Genomic DNA, 22,699 nt, shown 5'->3' on the forward strand with positions numbered 1-22,699 from the left:
TTTTTATAGCCAGTCTCTGATTGCTTTGTGGTTAGTGTTAACCATTGGTGTGTTAGATACACTGGTCCTTGTGGAACAACATGGAATTTACCAACATTAGCGTTTCCAAAATTGCAAGGTTTAACTTTACACGTGAACCAAAGTTTGAAGATTTTAGTTAATTAGGAATAAAAGATGTTATGATTCTCTCCCTAAGAAAATCATGTTTTGTGCTTATATTTTAGTTCCTGGCTAGTGAGCAACACTCTTTACCTGTATTTACTGTGGAAGGGCTGGAGCCCTATGCCTTATTTAATCTTTCTGTCACTCCTTATACCTACTGGGGAAAGGGCCCCAAAACATCTCTATCACTCCGAGCACCTGAAACAGGTACAGGGGTTAAAATCTCTTTTAAAAAAGACAGAATCTCACCTTCATAATCTAGAATGGATAGTTAATAATTTTTAAAAGTAACTTTCAGTTTTGTAGATGTGTTTAGATCCATACTCTATCAATGACTTTTTGGAGATTAGAATAGCACCATTAAAATAAATCTGCATAATTTATTCCAAAGGAATATCTCAAAGATTTCTTAAAGACTGTTTCACTTGACCGTAATGATATACAGTATGTATATAATGCAGAAACATGGTTCAGGTAATTTGTGAGATGCTTCATAAAGACAAAGGGGGTTTAAGAACAGTAAAAATGTCCTGGAAGGCAGGTTTACCAGGAGGTGTTCTCATAGATGGTAACTCAGAATCTTCTGTAGGTGAATATTGATGTCTAAATTTTTTTTTTAATGTATTTAATTTATTTATTTTTGGCTGTGTTAGGTCTTCGTTGCTGCGCGCGGGCTTTCTCTAGCTGCTGCGAGCAGGGGCTACTCTTCGTTGGGGTGAGGGGGCTTCTCACTGCGGAGGCTTCTCTTGTTGCAGAGCACGGGCTCTAGGCACGTGGGCTTCAGTAGTTGTAGCGCACGGGCTTAGTTGCTCTGCGGCATGTGGGATCTTCCCGGACCAGGGCTCGAACCCACGTCCCCTGCATTGGCAGGCGGATTCTTAACCACTGCGCCACCAGGGAAGTCCCTCTAAATTTTTTAAAAATGTTTTTCTTTGGAATATATTTTAAAAAAAGGAAATTAGCTATATCTTTACATGTGTATATCACTTTAAAGTGTATAAAGCACATTTATATATATCACTCCTTTATTAAACATTTATTACATCCCTATCATGTGTCAGAAACATCATTGTATCATTTCAGTGACCCTCAACATCATTGTATCATCTCTATGGTAGGTAAGACAGGTATTATTATCTTGGTTATGCTAAGAGAAAATGGAAGCCTAGGAGTTGCCCAATATAAATTAGCTAGTGAGTGGCAGGGCTGGGGCTTAATCTGGACTTTTCACTCTAGTTTCTTCAAATCTCCATTCAGTCATTTTTGCAGACACTGGTGAGTGATCTTATCATGTTGATTTAATTTATATAAACTTCCTAGCACGGGACCTGGCAGGCAGTAAGAGCTCAATAAACAGACATACGTTCACTGTTGCAATTTTTTTTAAACTGTTAAGATTTTATCAACAATATTTATCCATGAGTCTCATAACAGGAACATAGTGGAGCCTGGGCAGGTTGTGGAGCAGTTAACATTTGGATCCAGGTATGCTCTCTTTGAGATTGTCTTGGGATGTCAGCTTTGGTTGGCTTCTTCTGTGGAAATGGACTTGACTATCAGGGGATGCACTGGGGGCTAGGGGCCATCAGCACTTTGAAATAAGGAAAAAGGATAAGATCTGGCCCCTGCCTTTGGGGAATTTACAATATAGTTGGAAATTATTCAAACTGACAAATATTTATTAAGCACTTACTGTGTGCCAGTCCTTTACTAGAGTTGGGGGGATTTAATAAGGAATAAGAAAAGGTGCTTTCTCTCTGACGGAGCTCATAAAACAGTAGAGAGATAAACACAGACGCTGCTAATGATAATAGAAATAAGACAGTGACAACTGAGTAGCAGTGGCATAGAGTGAATAAGCAGGCTATGAAACCTTCACCTCTATCAAGCTGCCTCTCACGCAGACTGGTATGGCTGTGGAAGGCCTTTGGGGAGTGGAAACTTTAGCTGGGCTCTAAGGCATGAAGCAAGAAGAGGTTTATCCCATGTAAATACAAAGCAAGAAGGTCTGGGGATTGGATAACGATGTGAGTGTTGAACATTACGGAGCAATATGATTGGAGCGGCAGAGTGGGAGGGGACCTATGGAGGAATCCTAAGAAAGAAGAGGGATGTCTTGGATGGAATGACTTGGAAATCAGGCAGAGGAATTTCTCTTGATTGACAGAGAGAGAGAGAGAGAGAAATTAATTAAAGGATTGGGAGAGGCTAAACTTCTTGATGTGCCTCCAGAATAGATGGCAACAACTAAGCCATACTCTCAGAGAGGGTTCACGGTGAGAGGGCCTGGATCCTGGATATGCTGTATTTTACACCCGGAACTGGCTAAAGGCTGGATAGAGATAGTGTCTTCCTTCCTGGTGACTGCCATTTCCACCTCCAGAGTGAGAGTAAATACTGTATTTTATAAGGTGAACTAGCCAGCTTCCATGTATATGGACCACAGATGAGAAAGGTGTGCCTTAGTGGTAGTAAGCAGGATTTGGGTTGGAGAAAAGGAAGATTTGCAGAAATATCAGGATAGGTTCCTGAAGAAATTTATGGAATATTCTCTCCTGAAGATCTTTAAGAAGAAGATAGATATACCTTAACTGTCAGGAATGAGAAATATTTATTACTAAGTTGCTCTGCATCCTCATCATGAGTGGTAGAAGTTGACCTTGTATTGTTTTCTGCCCTGTGTCTCTGCTTTTCAGTTCCATCAGCACCAGAGAATCCCAGAATATTTATATTACCAAGTGAAAAATACCACAATAAGAATGAAGTTGTGGTGGAATTTAGGTGGAATAAGCCTAAGCACGAAAATGGTGTGTTAACAAGATTCGAAATTTTCTATCAAATATCCAACCAAAGCGACACAAACAAAACATTCAAAGACTGGATTGCTGTCAATGTCACTTCCTCAGTGATGTCTTTTCAACTTGAGGGTATGAGTCTTGGGTACAGTGTTGCCTTCCAGGTATGAGAGTGAAAACAGGGATACAGGGGTCTGAATAGTGTAGACAAAAGGTGGATTAAAGGACCAGGTTAAGAATTCTGCCACTCTGTCAATAATTTCATGTACGCTGTGATCACAGAGGTCAAGTGGACAGCAAAGGTACAGAAGGGAGAGGGGACAGCTAGGGTAAAGGACATCTTGACAATTTTCTTGCTTCCAGATTCAGAACAAACATTATTTTTTGGTTCCACCACTATAGGCCGTGTACCACACTAGGTGCTTTTATATTCATTATCTCATTTGATCCTCACATTGTGAAGAAAAAGCCATGTCCCTGGGTGTATCAGTGAGGTACCAAAGCTGCGTGGTTGGGAAGTGGTGTGCTACAGTCTAGCTTCTAGAGTCCTTTCCACTATATTACATCAACTGCTGGGAGTCATCTGGACACCCCCAACTGCAGCTCCTAAAGGAAATAAAAGCTGAGGGTCTGGGTAGTTGACATCTCACATTTATCACCTGGCTGCGGAGAGAGGAGAAAGTCGGAGAGAGTAGGAGTCAAAAGGAAAAACGACTGCCACCTATTTTGGCATTTTAAATATAATATGACATAGCTTTCCCCTTATGGTAGATAGCCTGATGATTTTCACATCGTCATTATATACCAGGTTGGTGACGAGGTTGTATATATTTAGAGTTATTTTCCATTTCATTTTGGGGAACAGAATGTTTTGGGGAGTGTTTTAGAGATTTGTGGTTTCCAGAGGATCTATTTTCTTTCTGTAAAATTCTAATTCAGTAATTATTTTGATAATATACTAGGTCTACATATACTAATCAAAAAAGTTGTACATAAAAGTTAAAGATAACACACATTCCTATTTGTTAAGAATTATGGGGCTTCCCTGGTGGCGCAGTGGTTGAGAGTCCGCCTGCCAATGCAGGGTACGCGGGTTCGTGCCCCGGTCTGGGAGGATCCCACATGCCGCGGAGTGGCTGGGCCCGTGAGCCATGGCCGCTGGGCCTGCGCGTCCGGAGCCTGTGCTCCGTAACGGGAGAGGCCACGGCAGTGAGAGGCCCGCATACCGCAAAAAAAAAAAAAAAAAAAAAAAGAATTATGTGTGTTCCAGTTAAATAAATAGTCTGGTTAAGTGTATTTGCCTATATGTTTATATTGGTTCAAATCTCAGTCACCACAGAGCTTTGCAAAGTGACCTGCATGTATAGGCATGAGTTTTACTTAACATGGTCCAGTGCAAAAGTGAAGACTGATTGATATATATATGCACCATGATAAACACACACACATGCATGCACACCATACACAGATAGTAATAAACAGAATATATTAAAATAGATTTAATCCTAGAAGTATAATAAAAATAATCCAATGTTTTGTTGATTGAGAGGGCACTTGAGGTTCTATCTTTCAAGGCCATCATTATGGATGGCAATTTTCTTTTAGGCTATAGAACACAGGCAAGTTTTGGAAGTGGAAATAATTATTATATAATAAGAAACATGTAATAAAAATTGTTTAAAAAGACTTTGCTGTTAGAACGCAGCTTGGCACAGTGGGAAGAAAAGCATACAGACCTCAGAAGACTTAGTTTTATGCCAGTTTCTACGTGTGTCATTGTGGATAGGTTACCTCCCCTAATTACGATCTTTGTCCAGTTTCTACTCTTAGTAGTTGTGAGGATCAAAAGAGATAATATACGTAAAAGTGGTTTGAAATGCACAACTCATTTTCAAATAAAAGGGTTAATTACTATTTTCTTTTTATAAATCTTCTTTTAAAAAAGTACAGTACATTTAGTTATTTGAAGCTTCTTGTTGATTTCATGATAAAGTGGAAGTTTACCATAATCTGTATGGTTTTGTTTCTGTTAAATGTTCCATATAATTTAATTTTGGAAATAGCTAAAGACCTTTTATAGAAATTCAGATCTTTTGCAATAGAGGTTTGTGCCATTACTTTGTACTTTTCTGGACAAAACAATCCTACCAAAAATTGGGACAATATTTTTCCTCTTAGTAATTTTTTGTTATATACTTAGATGTGAATAACTGAACCTATTCATAATATATCTCATAATTGTGAAATGAAACATTCAATAATTTATCAGTCTCAGAACTTAACTGTTGTCACTGAGGACACTTCTGAATGCACATTTTTGTATCCTTTTCTTTCTTTAGGTTCGAGTCTTCACATCCAAAGGACCTGGACCATTTTCTGACATAGTAAAGTCCAAAACATCAGGTATTTATTATCTAAAACCTGTGCAAATAACAACTAGTGATTTAAAAACATTTTTGACCCTTAGTATTCTCAGGGATACCCAAGTGCTATCTCTGAGCTGAAATTAAAGTCAAATAAAATAATCAATTTTCATCATCACCAAACACGCTTAAATAAACCTAGGCTTAGAGCACCCAGGCAGAATCCATTGAGACGGGTGTAGTAAATGAGCCCAAAGGAGACTCACGGATTTCAAAACGGCCTGATGTTGAATCAAGGGATTTTGCTAAAGTTCTTTTTCTCATACATATTATCTACTTGTTTTTGTTTTTAGAGATCAATGAATTTCCATACCTCATAACTTTTTTTGACAACAAGATAGTTTTGTTAGATATGGATCGAAATCAAGTTGTATGGACACTTTTGGCAGAAGGCGACGTTGGTGCCATGGGCTACACAGCTGATGACGCAGTGGCGTACTATGCTCAGGGAGACTCACTCTTCCTCCTCAACATGCACAATCAGTCCAGCTCTGAGGTATTTCGCTATGTAATTCTTCTGAAAGGAAGTGGAGTATTTGCATATCACACAACGCTGTGATGAAAATGATGAGCCAGTGGTTGAGCCATTAAGATTAGAATGGTTGAAAAGGACAGATGTTGTATAATTATTTAGTCACAAATGAATTCAGGTTATGTTTTGTGCAGATGTGATTCAGGCTTAATTTAGCAAACAGTTCTTGGGCTTAAGGCACTGTGTTACCTGAGATAGAGGTAAAACAGAATGTCACAGTCCTTGAACAAATCCAGTCCAGTATTAGTCTAACAAGAGTAAGACAGTATGGCATGGTGATTAAGAGGGTAAGCTTTAAAATCTGACAAACTAGAATTTAATTCTGACTTTACTACATGCTAGAACTGTGACCGTCAGCAACTTATTTAACCACTATGGTTGCATAGTCCCTCATCTTAGGGTGAAGATTAATGAGCTAATCCATGTAAGGCATTTAGCACAATGCCTGGAATGTGGTAGGTATTCACTGAGTGTTAGCTAGTGGAGAAGACAGGCAGAAGACTGTAAGTGCTATGCTGAGGGCAGGATGCAGTGGAATCACAGAGAAAGGATGCTTCATCCAGGATGGAGTGGTGGTGGTGGTGGTAGAGTGGAAAGACATCTTGGGTACAAATAAGATGAACCAGGTGAATGTGGGGAAAAGCTGAGGGAGCAGCAAAGTCCGGGAAACCATAGAGCCATAGCCTGTTCGGGGAGCTGTAAGTAGAAGGAGCTTGGAATGGAGGTGGGGTTCAGGGCAGAGTAAGAGGCAGGTGGTAAAGCTGAAGAGGTGGGCAAGAGCCTAAATATAAGGGACCTTCTTTACTGTGCCAAGGAGATGAGTGTCAATTTTGAAGCCAACATCAAGCCATTCAAGAAATTTAGTGGGGGCTTCCCTGGTGGCGCAGTGGTTGAGAGTCCGCCTGCCGATGCAGGGGACACGGGTTCGTGCCCCGATCCCGGAGGATCCCACATGCCGCGGAGCGGCTGGGCCCGCGAGCCATGGCCGCGGGGCCTGTGTGTCCGGAGCCTGTGCTCCGCAACGGGAGAGGCCACAGCAGTGAGAGGCCCGCGTACAGCAAAAAAAAAAAAAAAAAAAAAAAAAAAGAAATTTAGTGGGTCATTAACATGATCAAGTAGTGTTTTAGGAAGACCTCTCTGTTAGCAAAGAAGAGAAGGTTAAGTCTGAGGCAATCAGGAACTATCACAGGAATCCAGACAGGAAATGTTAGGCAGGAAGTGAGAGACACTGAGGTAAGAGAGGAGAGGAGAAACTCAGGAGATATTTAAAATGGGACTAATTCGCTATGGGTAGTAATGGGAGGAAGAGGTCAAGGGGGAACCACAGTTGTCAAGACTGCTCTTCAGGTGAGTGTTGGAAATCCATAAAAATATAAAATGCAGGAGAAAAGGAGGTTTGGGGGTGGGGTGATGAATTTTGTTTTCTGAGATAATTCATTTGGAGATGTTCAGTAGGCAGTTTGATATTTGAAGCAGTAACTCAATGAGAGATCTTGCCTGAAGATGTGAATTTGTAGCTCCTGTCTATGGATTACAGTTGAAGCCATGGCAGTTGAAATTAACCAGGGAAAATATACAATGTGAGAAGAGGACCAGTGTTACAGTGGCACACAGTCCAGAGTTACCGAGATTTTGGATTACAGAAGAGAAGTGCAGTAAATAAGAAATTGAGTGATTACAAAAAAAGTCCTCAGAGTTGAAGAAAATGAGCATTATCTTCTTGGCTGTGTTTTCTACCTGTTGTTAAGATTTTCCGAGATGCACTGGTTTTTGATATCAAAATTATTACAATTGACTGGATTTCGAGGCACCTCTACTTTGTGCAGAAAGAATCACAAAATGGAATGCAACTATTTGATGTAGATCTTGAAAACAAGGTGAAATATCCCAGGAAGCTGAAAATTTGCAACAGAAATTCAACAATAATCTCTTTTTCTGTATATCCTTTCTTAAGGTATGTGAAGTGTGAGTGTCTGTTTCTATTGTGATGAAATAGACATAGACATATTTAATGTAATATCTTTGGTTTAATATTAGAGTCAATGATGGGACAGTAAGATGCTTAATGTTCTTGATGTTAACTTATAGTAATTCTACATATAAATGATGAGCCTACAACCACCAACATATACAATTAATCCATACTGACAATTCCACTAACCTAAAGTTAGGTTAATTACCAGCGGGAAACCAAAGGATATTTTTATACCAGTGAATTTAATAATATCCCCAGTTGGTAAGGACAAGAAGGGGACTGAGACGGCAGCAGGAAATGAGCAGGAGGTAGACAGGAAGCATGTTTTCCATAGTAAATGCTACTCTGGGCTCATCCATCTTTAATTAATGTCCTTATGAGATTAATTTTAAGGCCTTCATTCAGCAACTGAATAGCAGTTTCTCTGGCTGAAGAGTTAATTTTGTTTGTGCCATAAGCATGGTTATAGTCTATCTTGAAACTAGATTGGTAACTAGTATTAAGAAACAGAAACAAACTTGAGAGGAAGGGAATGGAGATGGTGTTGATGAAAAGTATGCAAATATATTTCATACTTAAGAGCCAGTAATGAGTCATTTAATACAATGCCTAAGGTCATTATAGTCTAAGGCTTTCGTTGCAAACACATTTATTGAGAAATCATTGGAAAATGCTACAAACTAGACTTCTTGTGATCTCTTCCATCAGAAGGTTATTGAACACTGGGACATGTTCTTTCCAAAGGTGGCATCTGTCCCCACAATCATTAGAAATGATCGATCTTCATTAGAAACTGATATTTGCAATGATATGTTTTCCTCATTAAGTTGGAGTGTCCTTTTGTTCCTGTAGTCGCCTGTATTGGACAGAAGTTTCTGATTTTGGATCTCAGATGTTCTACTACAGTATTATCAACCAGACCTTGCACCGAATTCTGCAACCCCCAGCCATAAACCATCCAAATGGAAGAAGCCAATGTTCTTGCAGTGTGACTGAATTCGAGTTAAGTGGAGCAATGACTATTGATACCTCTGACCTAAAGAAACCACGGATATACTTTGTCAAAGGGCAAGAGATCTGGGCAATGGATCTGGAAGGATGTCAGTGTTGGCAAGTTATCATCATGCCTGCTCTGCTTGGTAAGACACTCGTGTGTGTACGTAGATCTTCACTAATAATGGCAGCCCCTCCTGTCCCATTAAAAAGGGGTTACATTCAACCTATACTCAAAGGAATATGTGTGTGTGTGTGTGTGTGTGTATATATATATATATATATATATATAGTATTTGCTCCAGACCGTGCCAAATGTTTTTGTAGAATTCATGTTGTTTTCAGGCAAATTGTACATAGGCATTCACATAATTTTCTGGATCTGTGGGGGGCTCTTTTTGTTGTTATTTTATAATTAACAGTAGAACTACAACTTACTGAGCTCAACTATGTGTTCTAAGCAGGCTACTAAATGTATTATCTCATTTGATCTTCAAAACACCTCAGTGAAGTAGATACTAGTATCCACATTTTACAGATGAGGAAATTGAGGCTGAGAAAGGTAATTTGTCCAAAGGGCCATAGTTAATAGAGGAGCTGGTATCTGAAACTGGGCCTAACTACAGCATCCCTGATCTTCCTACCAGTACTCCACCCCCATGCTGATCATCTCATTGCCTCCATGTTCAGCATGACTTGGTCAACTTGACAGGTCTATCTGCTGAAATTCACAATCTTGTGGAGGAAATATGTGAAAGTCTAAAGTCACTTGGAAGTCTTCTAATTAGGAGTAATTGCAAAAGAAAAAAAAACACTCTAAATACCCCCATATATTCTTAAGGGTCTAGTCCTCACTATCTAATCACTAATCACGTGTGGTGATTTAAGTTTAAATTAATTAAAATTTTAAAAAATTCAAAATTTAATTCCTCAGCCACACTAGTCACATTTTAAATGCTCAAACCCCACAGCGGCTAATGGTTACTGTATTGGGCAGCACAGATGTAAAATATTTCCATCATCAAAAGTGCTACTGGGGGGCCTTCCCTGATGGCGCAGTGGTTAAGAATCCACCTGCTAGTGCAGGGGACATGGGTTCGATCCTGGTCTGGTAAGATCTCACATGCCATGAAGCAACAAAGCTTGTGTGCCACAACTACTGAGCCCACGTGCCACAACTACTGAAGCCCACGTGCCTAGAGCCCATGCTCCGCAACAAGAGAAGCCACCACGGTGAAAAGTCTGAGCACCGCAGCAAGGAGTGGCCCCCCGCTCACCGCAGCTAGAGAAAGCCCACGTGCAGCAACGAAGACCCAATGCAGCCAAAAATAAATAAATAAATAAATAAATAAATTTATTTTAAAAAAGTGATATTGGGTATTGCTGGTTTATATAGTAAAGTTTTGAAATTGCAAATGTGCGTGTGTCTGTGTGTTGTAACTGCATGTATGGTTTTGTTGACATATCAGCCAGAGCCTTTTTTTTAAAATTTATGTATTTATTTTTGGTTGCATTGGGTCTTCCTTGCTGCGTGCGGGCTTCCTCTAGTTGCGGCGAGTTGGGGGGTCACTCTTCCTTGTGGTGCGCAGGCTTCTCATTGCTGTTCTCTCATTGTGGAGCACAGGCTCTAGGCACGCGGGCTTCAGTAGTTGTGGAACGTGGGTTCAGTAGTTGTGACGCACGGGCTTAGTTGCTCTGCGGCATATAGGATCCTCCTGGACCAGGGCTCAAACCCGTGTCCCCTGCATTGGCAGGTGGATTCTTAACCGCTGAGCCAACGGGGAAGCCCCCAGAGCCTTTTAGAAGCAATTCCAATGTACTTTCAATGGGCTTAAGAGTGGAGATAATGTTCTGAACTTCTCTTATTAGGAGAATAACTTGATTCTGTTGAATATGTGACAAAGACTCTTTCCTTGATCAAACTTTAATTGCTCTTTTTTTTTTTTAATTTTGGGCCACACCGAGTAGCTTGCTAGATCCTAGTTCCCCAACCAGGGATTAAATCTGTGCCTCCTGCAGTGGAAGCACGGAGTCCAGAGTCCTAACTATTGGACCGCCAGGGAATTCCCTGGTCAAACTTTAGTTACGCTCCTGTGAGCCCTTTTCTCAACTAGGCCTCAAGCTTGGTCTTCCCTGTCCATCCTTGCTGAGTCCAGTTTTAGCAAGAGTCTTGCCAAATCAGGCAGAATCCTGAATCCCTCATCTTGGTATCTGATAAAGTTCTTCACCCCCACCCTTGATGTTCTTGGCCAAAAATCCTATGAGGCCAGTTTAGCAAGAATCCCCCTCCCATTGATGTCTCCTCTTAGTAATTTTCTTGACTGCTCTCTCCCTCTGCTTGTTGGCTATAACCCCCAGTTGTCTTTGTTGTATTTGGAGTTGTGCACGTCTCCCTCCCCTACTACAATATTGCAACAGCCTTGATTAAAGTCTTCCTTACCATTTAAACAAGTGTCAGAATAATTTTTCTTTAACATCTGATACACAAGAATTATCTAATGGGCCATTATTTTATAGCTATAGAACTAGTCAGTCTTTCATGAAGCCACAATTGAAATCCATAATCCAAAAATTAGAAAATTAAAATGACTTTAGAGATCATTTAGCTGACGTAATATTGGAAGAAATCCCCTCTACCAAAACAGCCTTCTTTGAGCACCTGTTTATAAAACAATTTACTACCTTATAAGGAAGTCTGTTTAATTTTTGCACAATTCTAAACGCTAGATATTTTTCTTATGTTTAGCCATTTTCTCCCGATTCCTCTCATTCATTGGCCTGAGTTCTGACTTTTAAATTTACAAAGAATAAATCAATCACTTTCCACATGATAGCGACTCAACTATGTGGAAACAGCTGCCATAGCCCATGCTGAGCACTTCCTTTAGAGGAAAAAATTCAAGTATCTGTAAGTACCCCTTAGGTGGTATGGCTTCTAGATCCTTCTTTGCCCTATTCACCCTCCTGAGGTTTCGCTCTAGCTGCCTAGTTCTCTTAAATGTTGTCCCGTAATGACTCACTGTACTTTCAGTATGTTCTGGTCAGCAAAGAGGGCCTCTGACTTCCTAGGTCTTCTTTTACTGCAGCTAAAAGTAACATCAGGTCTTTGGGCTGCCTGCCATTTGAAGAACCCATAGTCTTTTTCATGTTAACTATTATTAAGCCAGAATTTCTTTCATTCCTTATTTACAGATTTAATTTTAACCTTGAATTTAGGATGTTATATTTGTTGCTATTAAATTTCAATCCATTTCACGATTCTGTTGTGAAATTTTTGAATAAGTCAAAGACAATGTACTAGTGACAGTAAGAATCATGTATTATCTGCAAATTTGGTATATATGTTTATTATGCATTCATTCTAAATCATTGATAAATATACTGAGCAAGGCACTGAGCCCTATGCCTCAGCTAATACCTCCCTTCAGTTGGTGTTGTTTGGGGTGGAATCACACAGGTAAGGTTTTTTTTTTTCTTGCGGTACGCGGCCTCTCACCACCGCGGCCTCTCCCGCTGCGGAGCACAGGCTCCGGACGCGCAGGCTCAGCAGCCATGGCTCACGGGCCCAGCCGCTCCGCAGCATGTGGGATCCTCCCGGCCCGGGGCACGAACCCGTGTCCCCTGCATTGGCAGGTGGACTCTCAACCACTGCGTCACCAGGGAAGCCCCACACAGGTAAGTTTTTAAATCCTGGCTCTGCCCTTGGCTAACTTTGTGGCCTTGAGGGGATTATTTAACCCCTCGAAGCCTCAGTTTCCACTTATACAAAATGAGGCTAATAATAATAGTATTTGCTTTGTTGGCTTGATATGGAGCTAAAATGAGAAAATATCTGTGAAATCCTTAGGCTAATGTCATAAAAGTATTATTTTTTCATATTGAAATAATAGATTCAAAATTTATCAGTTATGCTATAGAAAAAGGATTTCACATATTGCTTAGAGTAGAAAATGTCAGATATGTATTTTGTTCTTTATGTTCTTTTCTGTTTTTCATCAACAGGAAAAATGCTTGTTAGCTTGACTGTGGATGGACAATTTCTATACTGGATCTCTACAGCAGAGGACAGCACACAAATTTATCAGGCAAAGAAAAGCAATGGGGCCATCCTCTCCCAGGTGGAGGCCCTAAGTAGTAAGCATATCTTGGTTTACAGTTCAGTTCTGCAGCCTTTTCCAGGTAAGAAAGTCACATACTTAATCAGCTTGTTCTCCCAGTTTAGGGTCAGGAAAATTTCATAATGTTTCCTCCTCCAGGTCTGTCCCTCCAACTCTTTGTTGTGCTCTCAGCATTGTTCCAAATGGTCAGGGTTTGGTGCACGTTGTGATTGCTGTTTGCCCTGGGTCACAATTTATCTCTGTCTGTATACATGGCTTGGGCTGTGGCAGGCTACTTTAGACATGGGAAACCCTTGTCCTGTCATTCTCTCTGTCTATCCTCTTTGTTTTCTCAGTCCCATAATTTCCCTTCTTTTTGTCTTTTTTCTCCCCTGATGATATTTTAGACCTCCCAGTGGTGTCAAAAAGCTTTGCATAAAATTTCAGGTCTTTTTCAAGGTAAAATGCCTATGTATTATAGGATTAGATATGTCAACCATTTAACATGTGTACATTTGTGCTACCATTTTTATTAAGTTTCTCTCTTGTTTGTTTAATGCGTCACTCATGAAGTTTTTTAGTGTTGTGCCCCTCACTCTATTTTTCCCACACATCCTCTGGATTTTGTATGATGCAATGACTTTTAGGAATGCATGTATCACATTATGGCAGAACTGACTATATATTTTTTGCTGAGAGTCATAATAAAATAAATGTTTGAAATATAAAAACCAACCAACCAAAAACAAAAACAGCATTACATAGCCTCATGGGTGACATGCAAACCTAAAGTGGTCTCTGAGTTTTTTCACAAAATCTCTCTGCCATTAAAGTCACAATGTCATTCTAAATTCAGTATAATTCCCTCTTAGAGAGGGAGAGAAATGAGTAAAACAAACCCTCTTTGCTTAAATGTATTCAGTTATAAAATATGTAGGTTATACAATATGAAAACATGGGAGAACTTATAAATAAGCTGAGTGCATATTTGGGTGAAATAATTCATTTAAGAGATTTAAAAAATCCATGCAATATCTGTTTGAGTTTGAACACACACGCATATCCCTAGAAATAAAAGTCCTAAAGATAACATCAGTTTTCATAATCGGAATTCATTGAAAAATATGATTGATATAATGCTCTCATTACTTTCTTCAAAATAAAAAAGGGTCAACTTATTTTGCTATTCACTGTCTAGGTACATAATTAAGGGTAGTTTAGCCCCATCTGCTGGAAATTGTAAGCAATTACCAGTTATTTTGCACTCTTCCCCAGGCGTTTAACATGTTCAAAACACATGAAAAAAACGTGTCTTCCTGTCCTGAATAACATTTCCAACACTCCAATGTACCATACCTTGTCAGTTAACTAAAAAGAAAATATGATATTATCCTTGATGTTAGATAAATCTGCTGTTTCTCTTGTACGTACATGTGTATATATTTAATCTTTTTATTATTATTTTAGATAGAGCATTTCTGTCTCTAGCTTCAGATATTGCAGAGCCAACTATACTTAACACCACTAACACCAGCCTCACAATCAGATTACCACCTGTCCAGACAAACCTCACGTGGGATGGCATCACCAGTCCCACTCCCACATACCTGCTTTATTACAAAGAAGTAAATGACAGGAAGAACAGCTCTGAACTGAAAGATAGAATGCTGGTAAGGTTGGAGCCCATTGTCTTTGTCTTTTCACAAGATGCCTTTTTTTGATATAAAATCCTCAGCCATAGTATTTTCTGTATTATGTTCTGAAACACACTGTGATGCAAACTTTTACAGATGACTCATCAAAACATACTGTGTTCTATCTAGTCTCTTGTCTACGAGTAAGTTAAGCTTCAAGGAAGTATATTAACCCTAATCAGTCGGTAGATTGCCTTATAGTGACTGTTTCCTGAGTGTCCTAAAAGAGCTGGGTTTGTTTCCCTCCCTAATTATCTAATTATCCCCAGAAAGTGATAGAGACTTGTTTTTGTGGCCATTCCTGCAGATTGAGGGGTAAGAAATGAACTGGACCGAAAGAACATTTCTGTATACCTTTCCTCCATAGCATGTAGCTAATATAAAAATTGTACATTATATTTTTGTTTATTTTCTATATGTTGTGAAATGTGTTGTTACGCAGGGACTACGTTTTTATTCATCATTGTATTCCTAGCACCTAGCATACTACTTGGCACTGTATAGGCATTACTAGATATTTCTTGAATGAATGGAGACAATTCATTCCATCATTGGCCTGGGTGTTCCAGTTGTTTTTGTGATGGAATTGTATGTATCCAGTATTTTTCTTTGTGCTTATTTTTTAATCAAGTCAAAAGGTGAAACTGACCACCATCTATTGGAGGTTAAGCACTATATACGTTCTTTCTGATTCTTGTAACTTCCTTTATTTTGTCTATTTTTAAAAAATATATTTATTTTAAAATTTTGTCTATTTTAACCTTTCTTTACACATTTCTAACAGGAGTTGTTTCAGAGACAGATTGGATCATTTGGCTGACCAAGATTGGGTTTCTGGCATTGGACATTTCTCTTATTAGAGCTTATCTCTTATTGTCTTCATAATGATTAATATGGGCCAAAGACAGTGAGTGGTTCTCAAACTTGACAGCACATTGAAGCTTTTAAAATTTCGGAGTCCATGCTTCACCTCAGACCAATGCAATCAGAATCTTTAGGGGTGGGACCCAGGTATCACTATTTTCTTAAAACTTCCCAGATGATTCCAAAGTGTAACCAAAGTTGAGAACCATTAGTGTAAGGAAAGCCTTTTTAGTTTCTTAAACTTTATTTCTGAGAATGATTAGATCATGTAGCTTAATCTTTTATTGTATTCATTGATGTGTCACATCCTTACAATACCTTCCTGCTGAATTTCTAATGCAACGCTAATGAGATAGTGTGCTCTGGGAATTCAGCTTCCTAAGTGAAGTGATTGTGTCACAACTGACTGAGGCTGCCAATCATTCGGCATTTATTATTGGAGACATTCTGGGCAGACTAGGACAGTGAAGATTGTCACTCATGATCCAAGATTTAAAGATGAATTAAAAATTTTTGAGTCTTTTAGTTTTTTTCTCTTTGATTAAATAATTTCTCCCCGTTTGTACAAAAAATAAGACAATGATTTTTTAAAATTAATTACAGGAATTTCAGCAGAGTATAGCCCTTATTGAAGGTTTACAACCATTTTCAACATATATGATATGGACAGCTGTAAGGAATTATTATTCAGATCCTTTGGAACAATTACCTCTGGGAAAAGAGATTTGGGGAAAAACTAAAAGTGGAGGTGAGTTACGGGTGTGGTGTGGGATTTTCTAGAGTGGAATTTTGTGATATATGTGTTTGTATGTGCCTATATTTGTTTTTTTTTTTAATAAATTTATTTATTTTATTTATTTATTTTTGGCTGCATTGGGTCTTTGTTGCTGCGCATGGGCAGGCTTTCTCTAGTTGCTTCGAGCGGGGGCTACTCTTCGTTGTGGTGCACAGGTTTCTCATTGTGGTGGCTTCTCTTATTTCAGAGCATGTGCTCAGGGTGCGTGGGCTTCATTAGTTGTAGCATGCAGTCTCAGTAGTTGTGGCCCACAGGCTTTAGAGCGCAGGCTCAGTAGTTGTGGTGCATGGGCTTAGCTGCTCTGCAGCATGTGGGATCTTCCCGGGCCAGGGCTCGAACCCATGTCCCCTGCATTGGCAGGCGGATTCTTAACCACTGAGCCACCAGGGAAGCCCTATACTTGGTTTTTATCTGGATGCTAAGTTATCTTTATTATGTGAGTTTTTTTAAGCTTAATAAGAAAAATGTATTTTTAGGAGAATATTCTACTGACATGATCCTTACGCTAACACCAGAAGATGATGGGAAATATCCCATCAAAATGAAAAGCAACTACATGGCAAAACATCATAATCAATTCTATGTGTCTGGAAACACATTCTTTGGTCTCACCTCACAGTGTCACTCTCTTCCCATGTATTTACAGGTCTCTGTACATGTGGTGAAACCTAGGAAAGCCAAGCCTCTTCTCTATGCGAATTTTACCAAGGCTACTGAGTTGTAAAGTAATATAACATCGTTGCCTTAAAGAAAGTGGATTTAGAATCTGAAAAGGTGTTGTAAGAGGTGGCGATTATTATGAGGGGAGGCCATTTCTTTCACACATCTCTGATGCCATTCACAAAACTCACCCGAATTGGATTATTCATCATTGGCCATATCTTTGAGCTGCAGTCAGAGAATGATTTAGTCATTAGGCAAAAATAAGCGAGAGCCTTTCAGGCAGCCTGTTAACTTACCATTATGGAGGAGGCTGGCTTTCCTTTGGAACATCTGTCATTCATTCTGCTCACATGATATGCCTATCCCACAACCAAGACCCCATTACTTCTTTCCATCTTTCAGTGCTGTTGCAACATGCCTTATTGTGCACTGCTATTTATTTCAGTACCAGAGGCGGTTTGGCTCATTAACACAACCGTGCAGTCAGACACCAGCCTCGTTATATCCTGGAGAGAAACTCACAAGCCAAATGGACCGAAAGAGGCAGTCCGCTATCAGGTGGCAATCTCTCATCTGGCTCCCATTCCTGAGACTCCACTAAGGCAAAGTGAATATCCAAATGGGAGGCTCTCTCTCCTTGTTACTAGACTGTCTGGTGGAAAACTCTATGAGTTAAAAGTACGGCGAGTATATTGGGTACTTTTATTACCATTCTCAAGTGCAAGGTTCTAGAAAAGGTAAGCAATTGTTCTTTTCTACAAAAAGGTTCTGGCCTGCCACGCCGAGGAAATGTGGTGCACGGAGAGTCAACCTGTCACCGTGGAAACGTTTGACACGCCAGAGAAACCTCATGCCTTGGTTCCAGAGAACACTAGTTTGCAATTAGATTGGAAGGCTCCATCTAATGTTCACCTTATCAGATTTTGGGTTGAACTCCAAAAGGTACATCTCACTGTACACTTTTTTAAAAATTTTTATTTATTTATTTTTTTGGCTGCTTTGGGTCTTCGTTGCTGCACGTGGGCTCTCTCTAGTTGCGGCGAGTCAGGGCTACTCTTCATTGCGGTGCGCAGGTTTCTTATTGCGGTGGCTTCTCTAGTTGCGGAGCACGGGCTCTAGGACACGTGGGCTTCCACAGTTGTGGTGCGAGGGCTCAGTAGTTGTGGCTCACAGGCTCTAGAGCACAGGCTCAGTAGCTGTGGCGCACGGGCTTAGTTGCTCCACGGCATGTGGGATCTTCCCAGACCAGGGCTCGAACCCGTGTCCCCTGCATTGGCAGGCAGATTCCTAACCACTGTGCCACCAGGGAAGCCCTCACTGTACACTTTTAATGCTAATCTTTGTTTTATGCTATAGAATAAATCAAAAGGCCTTTAAAAAGATATCTCTAGGGCATCCAGTTGTATAAATGAGCAATATATTTGACAAGATTCATTGATTCAGGTTTGCCAGATAGAAGTGGTAAACTATCTAGACTAATTTCTGATGGAAAAAATTCCCAGTGAGATTAATTTGCTCTTATAAGGCTTCACATAAAAGGGTATAAATTATGGTTTACTGGTTTCATAATGTTTTACTTACTTTAGATGTTACCAGCATGGCTCTTCAGTTTAAAGTCCATAGCAATTTGCTGTTTTCTACGAAAAAAAAAGGAAAGAAATGAACAAACATAAATCTAAAACCTTGTTTAGAAATGTTCTTTCAGCCATTTCAGGGCTGAATAGCAACAGGAGAGAAGTAAACTATAAAACTAGTTTATTCTAAACTAGTTGGATCTTGGCTTGTAAACTAGTTTAAATGGCTCCTCATCCAAAAACCTTCACGCTTTAACCAATGTAAAAATGCCCACTGAATTTAAGCTTCAATTAATCTAATTAATTCACTGCTAGGGAAAGTCTACATTAATTTTTATACTGATATACTTAATAGATGATTAAGTTTTTATAACTGTGATGTTTCACTTTTCATTATTATATATTTGTGTGTCCGCATTTGTAAAGATTGGTTAGGAGTGTTTTGTTTAGTGGGAACTTAAAAACAAATCAGTATAGTCATGACCTCACTTTTCTTTAAAAATGGAGTTGCTTCCCAGAGGTTTAAAATTTTTCTATGTAAAATATTTTTTATAATCTTGTACTTTTAGATAAAAAGTATGAAAAATATGAAACAGCAGTGAATATTAAGTTGGTAAGACCAAAGACCATAGTTCAATCAGATCTCTTCCATTGAGCATGTTTATGATGATTTGTTGCCTATTTAAAAAATGGTCATTTCATAAAAATTCAGTTTTAAATTCGAGAAATTGAAGGATCATCTCTTTGGGGACATCTATTTACGTGAGCTTAATGTGGTTCAGTTTGAGGTCAAGGGGAGGGATGTAAAGTTCATTTCCCAGATCAAAGACGTGAACTGAGGAAGGACCTTAGAGGTGATGACTCCAGCCTCTCATTTTACTGATGAGAAGCCAGAGACCCAGTAAGGCGCCCTGATGAGTCAGATATCACAACCGTGCAGGGGAGGACCCTCAGGGCTGACTCATCCTTACAGAGGTTCTCCTTGGTTCATACATGGAAGGAACATGAGTCATCGTCACCCACCCAGCTTCGCAAAGTTTGGGAGAGGGACAGTAGACAGGGGCCACCTGGCTCAGTCCTCATGACTTTCATGTGATGCTTTTTCTTTCAAAACTTCCGCTACACTTGCTCAGCACAGGTTCCAGATAGATCACTTAAGAAATCATGAAGCTGAACATGTAAGATAGTAATTTCTACATGTGTGACCACCTACAAGTACTAACTGATGAGCACAGTAGAAGGCTGTGTTACATCTAGTCAGAAAGTTCTATTTCTTTTGAGCAAGTTGAATCTAACTCATAATGATAGGACAGCTAGCAATGGTCCTGTAACTCCACACTGAAACTCTGAGGGGTGAGTGATGAGGGTGAGTAAATATTTTAATGAACTTTTTTTTTTTCAGAAAGGAAAGGAGAAAAGGATAAACTTCCAGTCTTCATCTTTTCCTTACATGGAAAAATGAGGGAATTAGAGCACAAGGCTAAATTTTTATCTTGGTCTTAAATTTCATAGATTCTTTCTCACAACAGTGTATAGCAGAAGAACATATTCAATTTAAGATTGAGGAGAAACAAATAATTTTGCTTTGGTAAATTTTTTTCATGGAAATTCATTACAATTGTCTTTTTCTCAGCTGTCCAGGGGAATCCCTACCAGAACCAAACATTTCTGGTTTCAATCTCTGAAACTGAGACACTGAGTTTGCACCATAGTCTGCACCATTTCCCTCACACCCTTGCCCAGGAATTTGGAAATCCTCTGTGGTAGCCTTCCCCCCCTGCACCTGTTGGCCTCTGATGAATGGAAAATCCCAACTCCCTTGTGATTTACTGGGGTAGCCCGTGGTACCTCTCCAAGCTGATGGTCTGCCCAGAACATTCATTGCTGTAGTGAGGTCAATACTCCACAGTTTTCCAGCAAAGCCCCTGGTCAAACATCTCCCTGACATTCCAAGGAGCTCTGATAATTTCTGGATGGTGTGGAATGTTGGGCCATCTAGACTATTCACTGAAGGCTTCTATGACAGAGCATTAAGGAAGCAGAACCAAAACGGGCTAACATTTTTGAGCCAGGGCTCAGCATTTCTCTCGCTCTGTCTCTCTCAGAAAGTCCAGACTAAATATTAAGGACCCAGTGCATCTGTTTCATTAGGCTATATGTCTCAGTGGGATTGAGACATTTATGAGTTTAACAGGCAATGTCTCTGACATCAGCATTTCTGGTTTTTGGGTTTTTTTCATTCCTTCTGTTCCTCTTTCTTTCTGGAACCAGGTGGTCTACTTCCAGAAGGTGCTACAGAGAATCATTTCTAACTGAACAGAAAACTAATATAAAGTGCCCATCCAATGAAATGGCATGACCTTGTGAGTGCTAAATGAAAAAGGAGATGTAAAGTCAGGTTTATTTATGGAAACTGACCTTCTTAGGAAACTCTACTGAGGAAAATGCAAGAAGAACCCTTGACAGGATGCCTCTGTCTTTTCCTATTTGTACATTGAAAAAAATCATCATTTTCAAACAAGATATTAAGGGTCCAAACATACAGATTTTTTTTAAGCAGTGGTTCAAAGAAAGAAGTTTAAGATAGCTATAATTAGAGACCCAGTGAAATGAAAGTAACATTTCCTATATTTAACTTGTAACCTTGTTACTTAGTGACTGAGTGATGGTGGGCAAAAATGTCCTTCTTTTAGGGAACTAGGCTTCCTGTGTATAAATATAAGGAATGTTGGTTAGATGTCTGAAGAGGGTTTGGGGAGGAAAAACTAAATGTTTTAATTTATAAGTTACTGTGGACTTCTTCAAAGAATCAAAATATGTAAAAATATTATTACTTTGAAATTAGCAAATCCGTGGAACTGAAAGTATCACTGTTTTGATCCATCATTTCCCCTCAGGTGTAAATTTGTGTTCTCAGTCATCCTGATTTAATAAAAATGCCTTTGATTAGGGATAACAAGAAGTCAAGCTTTGAATCCCCCCTGATGATATATAGTCAGGGGTGCACTTCCCACCTTGGACTTATCTTAAGGATCACCATTCAAGTCACTTATACCTTGTCATAAAAAATAAAATTGCTGTTGGTGGTAAGGATAATATTTGGGATCAAACACTCAAAAAGGGGCTCTTATTTTTTAATAGAAAGTAAACTTAAGTTTTAATTGCCACAAGCTTTTGAATTTCTATGTTTAAAATGTTTTTCTTAAAGAAACAAAATGTTAATTGAGACTTCTTTTTCTAGTGGAAGCACAATGAGTTTTACCATGTTAAAGCTTCGTGCAGCCAAGGTCCTGCTTATGTTTGTAACATCACAGATCTACAGCCTTATACTTCCTATAATGTCCGAGTAGTGGTGGTGTACAGGACAGGAGAAAATAGCACCTCACTTCCAGAAAGCTTTAAGACTAAAGGTGAGTACTAACATATTCCACACTTAGAAAACTTTAGACGTTTCTCATTTCTTTTCTCATCGCTTACTTCACTAATCCTAGAGGTTGAGATTTTTCTTAAAAGAGTAAATTACTATCTCTAGAGCCTGACTGAAGAAATTGAAAAGAGGTAGGAGTCCTTACTGGCAGTAATGAGGTAATACTCATCTGGTCTTGCAGGATTCTGAACTGGGCAAAATTATTTCAGTATTCTGATTTCCTGTCTAGCTATGATATTTCGCAGTAAGAACTAAATGAAAACAGTGTCACTGAGTGTTCAAATATTTACTACTGACTACTATAACCAGATGCCCAAAATAAAAAATATCTCACAAGTATATTAAATTAACTAGTGTTCTAAAAGGTATACCATAACTCCAAGTTGATCCCTATAAGACTCAAGGGAAAGTGCTCCAAAACTTACAATAATTCTTTTTATTTGCATCACTTATTTCGTGTCAGGCTAAGATCTGTTGTTGCTCCTATCACTAATCCATCTAATCTGTCACTAATAAGAACCTCAGTTACACATTTAAAAATATGCAATCATATGAGAATTTTGAATATTTCTTGAATAAAATTTTTGAATAATTTTCTGAATATTTCTTTAATGTATCTGGCTTTCCTCTGAGTAAATACAGTCTATAGAAAGATGTTTTGCAGATTATTTTATACTTCTAACATACAAATCAGATTTTCTTTT

At 39.1% G+C, this 22,699-nt stretch overlaps 1 protein-coding gene across 2 annotated transcripts in view; it reads left to right on the forward strand.

Annotated features, from left to right (window-relative positions):
* Positions 1-22,699, forward strand: part of ROS1 (ROS proto-oncogene 1, receptor tyrosine kinase) — a 122,886-nt gene that overhangs the window by 59,177 nt on the left and 41,010 nt on the right. For both annotated transcript variants that reach the window (XM_082633991.1, XM_082633992.1), the window contains exons 21-32: positions 225-369; positions 2,859-3,121; positions 5,297-5,360; positions 5,674-5,876; positions 7,661-7,866; positions 8,740-9,026; positions 12,883-13,059; positions 14,445-14,647; positions 16,139-16,283; positions 17,440-17,672; positions 17,760-17,936; positions 21,810-21,978. In XM_082633991.1, the coding sequence (XP_082490117.1) occupies positions 225-369; positions 2,859-3,121; positions 5,297-5,360; positions 5,674-5,876; positions 7,661-7,866; positions 8,740-9,026; positions 12,883-13,059; positions 14,445-14,647; positions 16,139-16,283; positions 17,440-17,672; positions 17,760-17,936; positions 21,810-21,978 (2,272 nt within the window). The remainder of the gene's footprint in view (positions 1-224; positions 370-2,858; positions 3,122-5,296; positions 5,361-5,673; positions 5,877-7,660; positions 7,867-8,739; positions 9,027-12,882; positions 13,060-14,444; positions 14,648-16,138; positions 16,284-17,439; positions 17,673-17,759; positions 17,937-21,809; positions 21,979-22,699) is intronic.

Source organism: Mesoplodon mirus (assembly GCF_964341445.2).
Source record: "Mesoplodon mirus genome assembly, chromosome: 10".
Taxonomy (NCBI): domain Eukaryota; kingdom Metazoa; phylum Chordata; class Mammalia; order Artiodactyla; family Ziphiidae; genus Mesoplodon; species Mesoplodon mirus.